The sequence below is a fragment of the Sinocyclocheilus anshuiensis genome, unplaced genomic scaffold (assembly GCF_001515605.1).
Source record: "Sinocyclocheilus anshuiensis isolate Anshui unplaced genomic scaffold, SAMN03320099.WGS_v1.1 scaffold1857, whole genome shotgun sequence".
In the NCBI taxonomy this organism is placed as follows: domain Eukaryota; kingdom Metazoa; phylum Chordata; class Actinopteri; order Cypriniformes; family Cyprinidae; genus Sinocyclocheilus; species Sinocyclocheilus anshuiensis.
The window spans coordinates 358,142-365,586 of NW_015540280.1; the positions used below are offsets into that span (position 1 = coordinate 358,142).

General features: G+C 37.2%; 1 protein-coding gene across 1 annotated transcript in view; it reads right to left on the bottom strand.

The window, feature by feature from the left end:
* Nucleotides 1–5,986, bottom strand: part of LOC107687297 (geranylgeranyl transferase type-2 subunit alpha-like) — a 16,032-nt gene extending 10,046 nt beyond the window's left edge. The window contains exons 1-9 of the mRNA XM_016484577.1: nucleotides 5,877–5,986; nucleotides 5,451–5,474; nucleotides 5,249–5,359; nucleotides 5,060–5,184; nucleotides 2,258–2,445; nucleotides 1,920–2,168; nucleotides 577–660; nucleotides 397–479; nucleotides 192–281 (exon numbers count right to left, since the gene is read on the bottom strand). Coding sequence (XP_016340063.1) covers nucleotides 192–281; nucleotides 397–479; nucleotides 577–660; nucleotides 1,920–2,168; nucleotides 2,258–2,445; nucleotides 5,060–5,184; nucleotides 5,249–5,359; nucleotides 5,451–5,453 — 933 coding nt within the window. The 5' untranslated portion in view covers nucleotides 5,454–5,474; nucleotides 5,877–5,986. The remainder of the gene's footprint in view (nucleotides 1–191; nucleotides 282–396; nucleotides 480–576; nucleotides 661–1,919; nucleotides 2,169–2,257; nucleotides 2,446–5,059; nucleotides 5,185–5,248; nucleotides 5,360–5,450; nucleotides 5,475–5,876) is intronic.
* Nucleotides 5,987–7,445: the final 1,459 nt, after the last annotated feature.

Consider the following 7,445-nt stretch of genomic DNA (forward strand, 5'->3'; position numbering starts at 1 on the left):
CTTTGCTGAGCAAGTGATGCAATGCTACATTTCTCCAAATCTGATGAAGAAACAAACTTATCTACATCTTGGACAATTTTTATTTTTGGATGAACTACTCCTTTAAAAAGAAGCACTGGTGAGTAAAGAATGAAAAAAAAAAATGTTTTGATCCGTTTTAAACAGGAGTGAAGCTGCTTGGTGAAGGATACCCAGACAGGACTGTGACGGAAACGCGGGTGGGCGCTTCTCCACTGCACCTGCTGAGGCTGCCCATCCAACACCAACATCAGACCCTCTGACTGAGATTGAGAGAGAGAGAGAGAGAGAGAGAGAGAGAGAGAGAGAGAGAGAGACACTCATTCAGTCGTACTGTGGTTAAACAGTGCAGCTGAACTTCTCTCAGGATTCACTTACATGAACAGTTTTGGAGAAGGCGACAGACACCCTCTGTCTCTCCCGGCTGACATACACACAACTGATCATCTCCTCTCGCTCCGCTACACACATACAGCATGGGGTGAGCATACGTGTCTTCACAAATACACAGCAATTCTAAACACACACACACACACACACACACACACACACACACACATCTGCCCAGCAGCCAGCGGTAGTAGAACCAGGCGCTCTGGTCGTTGGGGTCGGTGAAGAAGGCATTATGCGCCAGCTCATATTCTAGAGAAAACAGTCAGAAATTTACTACATGGTTCACTGAAATTATTCTGAAGGGTAAACTGAGCACAGCATCCTTAGACGCTTGATTGTGATTGTCTGACAGATACTCTGAAGGGCTGATTATTTTTCTTACGGCAAAGATAGAAGCAGGTCCAGGTCTTGACCATATTACCATGTTACCATAGCCTTTAACAGCAAAACAACCAAAAAATACAGAAACATGTGTCAACAAAAAATTAAGAAACAATCAAATAAAGGACCTTTGTTTAATTATTGTCTTACAGGATCTATATAAAGTACATAGTATCCTCACATAATAAAAATAAGATTACTCAAATCAATATTTATTTTAATAATATAATGAGTCATAATGAGATTATCTCTTTAATAAACAATCACAATCACCAAGAACATTTTAATTTTTAATATAAATAATAATAATAGTAATAACAAGTTAAAAATGCTTTTTTCTGTAAAAAAATGTATGATTTATTTATTTAGTAATTAATTGATTGACTGATTGATTGATTACAGGCCAGATTCAAACTACTGTTTAAAAGTTTGGGGTCAGTGAGATTATAATTATTTTTTAAAGAAATTAATTAATAGCAAGGATGCATTAAACAGATTAATTAATTGACAAAATATTTGTATTTCAAATAAATGCTGCTCTTTTTAATTTTCTATTCATCGATCAAAGAATCCTGAAAAACATATCAGTTTCCACAAAAATATGAAGCAGCACGACTGTTTTCAACATTGATAATAATCAGAAATGTTTCTTGAGCAGCAAATCAGCATATTAGACTGATTTCTGAAGATCATGTGACACTGAAGACTGGAGTAATGATGCTGAAAATTCAGCTTTGATCACAGGAATAAGTTACAGTTTACAATATATTTAATCAGAAAACGTAAATTGGAATTTTATTCATTAATATTTAATTATTTCATTTTAAACTGTAATAACATTTTACAAAATTACTGTTTCTACTGCATTTGTTTATAAAATAAATGCACTCTTGGTGAGCATAAGAGACTTCTTTAGATATTAAAATCTTACCAACACCAAACTTTTGAGTGGTACAGTCTGTACATCATGAGCTCATGTACTACTGCTGTGCCATAAATTCAGAGATTAAAAAACTGGTAGTGTTCTGGACGTGCTGAAATTAAGCAGTGTGGAACATAAGCTAAAGCACAATCTCGAGTGCCTTATTGCTTACATTCTGTATGCTACTCTAAATGAGTTCATGCACCTTTAAGAAGCTGCTCCTCACAGACTCTGTGTGAGTGAATTTGAGGTGATGCGGTGGGAGAGGGGCTTGTGTTGGGGGCGGGGTCAGGGGCAGGCTGTGGGTGGAGCTGAGGTAGCAGCGTGCTCCTGTAATGCCAGCTGGAGTAGTTGGAGAAATTGGAGCCGATCAGACGATCTGTGAACTGCAGCTCCTGCTTGACAGAAACACCAGACTCCTTTACCACCACGCGCCGGTAATCCCAACAGTGGACTGAGGAAAGAAAAAACACGTCAGACAAAGAGAAATATAAAAATCAGAACGACACAAAGTTCATCTTGTTCAGTGCATGACTCTCTCACAGTTGCGCTCGTCGAGGCTGAGGCAGCGGTCGCAGAGGCCGAGCTCCCGTGTCCAGTCAGGCTGCGGCAGGCGCGTGTTTACCCAGCTGCGGTGGTGCCAGCAGCCGTAAGATTTGGGGTTCACTTTCAGACAGGCCTCGATGAAGTGCAGCTCAGACTCATACAGCTTCTGCACCTCGTCCTTCTCTCTAGAGGATGCAGAGAGAAATATATTACTGTCTTTTGCTCAGATTTGATGAGGGGTTGTCATTTTTAATGACTTTTTATTTATTTATTATATTTTTTTGACTATTTAGTTTTATTTTGTTGTGATAATGTTAATAAATGCAGTTAATTATAAACATTACTGCTATGTCCTCACACTAGGATTTTTATTTATTTTAACATTCACAAAAAAAAAAAACTTTTATAAATATTCATAGCTGTGAAATATTTCATAGAGCAGTCAGAAATATTTATACTTTTTATATAATTTCTGCATTTAAGCAGAAAAACTCATTTTCAGTTGAAAAACAAGATTTACAATTTAGTATGTGTAACACGTAAATATGGTTATATGCATAATATAAAATTATGGTATAAATCTAGTCACTAATTATATTATTTTAGTAAAATATGACAAGATTTAGAATAAAATGTAACAGATTTACAGAAGCCCTGGGCAGAAAGAAAAATAAAGTTGATTTGTTTATTCAAAAAGTTATTTATTATTTAATTTTGCATTTAATACATGTGTGATTTATAATATAATATAATATATAATATAATATAATATAATAAACTAATTTACAGAAGCCCTGGGCAGAATGAATCGAAAAATAAAGCTGATTTAAAAAAAATAAATAAATAAATGTTTTGGCATTTTCACAAAAAAAAAAAAAAACGTGTACTTGTGTGATTTGGAAAATATAAATAAAATAATGATATAAATCTAGTCAATAACCATATTATATTGGCAAATCCTAAAACATTTACAAATAAATGTAATCAAAATTTAAAGTGCCATGAAACCCCCGTTTCAGCACTGGTCTTTCAGAGCTTAGATCTGAAAAACACTCCAGAAATGTGTGTGTAACACTGTGGAAAAGTGGCTGGGAAGAGGGGAGAAAACAACCAATAAAACACAGACCCACAACACACTCATTATACAGACATTACGGTCGTGTTTACAGAGATGAACTGACAGCGCGGAAGCGCTTTCATGAGATTTAAATTCTCCGCTGTAAGACGACCTCATGCATAATGCAGCGCATTGATTGGATCATAAGAGTTCATTCTCATGAATAATACTGAGAAAAACTCGGGAAACTGATGACGTAGACGTGTACTCTCCAGCCACGGCAGCCAATCACCACGCATCCAGATTAACACATATTCCTCACTTTTCGTGAAGTAGGCTCAACTTTGCTTTTTGAACCAGAAGAACGAAATTGCTCCAAAAAATGAAAAAAAGAACCACTTTTACCTTAATAATAGACATAATGAGTGCTATTGTTGTTTTCACTGATGTGCAACCTGTTCATATATGGGTTAGGGTTAGGCCTTAAAGTCCCCATGAAATCAAAATTAAAGTTTTTTGGGTGTTAGTAGGGCTGCACGATAAATCGAAATGGAATCGAGATCGCAATTCGACAGAAAGCGAATGCGTATCTTTCAGTGAAACACGGTTCTGTGATCAGCAGTAAATCTCCATCCAAAGGCCAGACAGCTGTGATTTTTTTGCGTAACTTGTCAGTGAACTATGGCTATGTGTAGTAAATTCTGCTCCATCTGAAAGCACGTGATGATGATTTGCTGCCGATTACGGAACCGGCTTTACTGACAAAAGGCGCATGACAATCGCATTCGATTAATCGTGCAGCCCTAGGTGTTAGTATCAATCAATATGTTAGTCTTAAGGTTATCTATAAGGCAGTGTGCTCCAAAACGGTGACAAAATTTAGAAGATATAAGCATTCAAAGCTTGCAGTTCGTCACTTCCGCCAAACCGGCTTACTGGCAATTTAAAAAAGGGGCGGGGCTGTTTGATATGTCCCGCCCTGTCTTCCTGTTTCAGTTAAATTGACGTCAACACAGAGTAACGCTGCGTGTTTCTAAGCATTTCAGGGGACCTTCAACACCTCAAAAAATGTTTTAGGGTTTCAAGACACTTTAAGCAATTCGGTAGATGTTGAAAATCAGAAACTATCATGCAGTGTCAATTCATTTATTTTAACGATGGTGCTGACCGATACTGAGAGAATATAAGAACTGGGCGGTTGTGGGAAAACCTCAAAAGATTAAAATGATTCCTCGGTCATCCTAATTTACTACATTCACAATAGGGCTGCGCGATTAATCGAAATTGAATCGAAATCGCGATTTGAGACGTTGCGATTTGCTAATCGCAAAGCCTGCGATGTGGACGCGATATTACTCTGTTCCAGAGCATATGCATGAATGCCAGCCTTGAGCTGCAGTCTTACTTGCCCTGGGCAAGAGTGAGCGCACCTCCGTTCTCCCCAATCAGCACTGCTCTAGCCAACTGCGTAAACTTCTATAGTTTTTTTTCAGCAGGGTAAAGATACCCATACTGTGCTGCACATTTTTGACAATATTGAGTTGAAGCTTGACTTTGCAAATTTAAAATCGCAAATCAAATCTCAATCGCAATAGCTGTCAAAAAATTCGCAATTTGATATTTTCCCCCAAATCGCACAGCCCTAATTCACAATAGAGCGAGCCTCTCACACTCTATCCCTTAAACAATACCCTGCAGATGTTGTAGGTTTGATGTGTTCCAGACGTGCAGCGGTCTCTTACCGTAAGGTCTCCAGGTGTAAGAGCACCTCTCTCCTGTAGTTCCACAGCGTGGCAAAGTCCGGGTTTGAGGACAGGAGCTGCTGAGTCAACTGCAGAGCCTCCTCGTCATGTTCCCCAGCACTCCTCTGAGACACAGAAACTATTACAGGCTTCAGCCCCAAACCTGACTTCATGCAACACACAACAAACCTTTTTCAAGACGGCATCGCGAGCAGACACAAACGCTTTCAACTTCTTCTCTCTCTCCTTCCTCTTCTCCTCCTCCTGCTGCGCGGTCGACTTGATCTTCACCCGTCCGTGCTGACAGGAACACAGAAAGAGACAGATGCCTAATGTACAGAGAGCAGGCCAGAAGCAATGCCATAACACTGTGGCAGAAAGAGCAACTCACCATTATTCACCACTTGATGAAGATCTATAAATAGAAAACAGTATAGATCCATTTGAAACAATAAGGTAACAACATATATATATATATATATATATATATCAAATGAAATTCAAGTCTTCCTTCATTCATTCAGATTTCTATAAGAGCATGGGTATGGTCCACCAAAGAGATAATGAATGAAAGAAGACTTGAATTTGATTTGAAATGTAAAATACCCCGTCAGCACAGACTTCCTAACATTCAAATCGCAATGATAAAGGACAGCAGCGCTCTAAAGAGATCACAGGTCTAAACACATCTGGGATTGCTGTCACACAGACGCTTCACAACATGCGGTAAACTGTGCTTTACCCTGCGCGTGGAGCTTCGAGATGAACATTATATCTATCGCACAGCTTTATATGCTAACCCGTGCTTTTGTTTTACCTGTGTCTGTGACTTTAGGACGTGCTGGGCGTGTGATAAACACAAGCTGTTCTACAAACAGCTCCGCCGTCGCTTCACAAATACGTCATCGACGTGCGCCCACTAGCGCCTCTGCGGGCCTCCTGTGACGAATCGTGTCATAAGAATTACTCATTAATCTGCTGCTTCTATTATTACTTCTTTATTTCTGACTTTTGATTTTATAAAAATAAACAAATAAATAAATAAAGACCTGTAAAATGTGTTACTATTTGTAAACATTGTAATATATTTTTTTTATTTTTAGAATTATTATTTGTACATTTTTGTTTATTCTAACGTATCCCCTGGTTACATATGTAATTCTTTAAAACCGATAATAATAATAATAATAATAATAATAATAAAAGCTGCTTGGCAATTAGTACCTAGGAACAATCTCTGCATCTGAAAAGATTATATATTATATTATATTATATTATATTAATACATTTGGCTAACAATATTCCTATGTTGGCAATATATATACAGTATCTCACAGAAGTGAGTACACCCCTCACATTTTTGTAAATATTTTATTATATCTTTTCATGTGACAGCACTGAAGAAATGACACTTTGCTACAATGTAAAGTAGTGAGTGTAGTTTAGACATTAATGGCTGTGTGTTGAGTTATTTTGAGGGGACAGCAAATTTACACTGTTATACAACAGCGGAGACAGCGGAGTAACACCGTTCATATGTGCTCAGGTCAGCATCCGCTCCCAGTCTTTTGTGAGGCAGATGCTTCTTTAACACCATGTTTGCTGATAGCCGTGTGTTTTGATTATTTTTTTTTTCAACTCTAGCAGGAATTTCACAGCTAAATGTCTGAAAAAAGCTCAGTCACTGGACGTCAACAAACGGCTTGTACCGTGCCTGCCTAAAATTCCTCTTTCTTCAGAAACTTAGGACAGAATCCATGAACTCATACATAGATACATATATTTTTTATGAATAAGTACAGTTGACATTACACAGACCATATTACAAACATAACACAAACATTACAAAGCAAACAGAAGAATTGAACAGCGTCATTCATGTTTTGTCAGTTGTTCAATATCAAGCATTAAATCGGTTAAATCCCTCATTTTTTAACTCATAAGTAAATGTTTTATACAAGCAAAACACTCGAGCAGCACAAAAGCACGCAATACATATGTACGATTCAACCTAACTCAAAAACAAACCGGCAAACATTAAAAACATCTTTTCAAATGGACAGTCAGGAGTAATACCGTTAGTGTGTGAGATATAAATACAAAAAAAGTGTTAGAAAATCCAGTGCAAGCGTTTCGCTATAAAGGCACCAGTTTGTAAGGCTCTGGTCACGAGCTGATCTATTTTTAGCTTTTGTATTAAATGGTTATTAAACTTATTGGGTGTTACGCAAGTCCTTAATCATGATGCATACTACTATATAATGTTTTAATTTTAGGTATTTTATAAAGCTCCGTTTAACACAATAATAAAAAAAAAGCCTAAATACCTCAAAGTTGAAGTTAGCTGTGAAGAGTTAATGTTATATATATATATATATATATATAT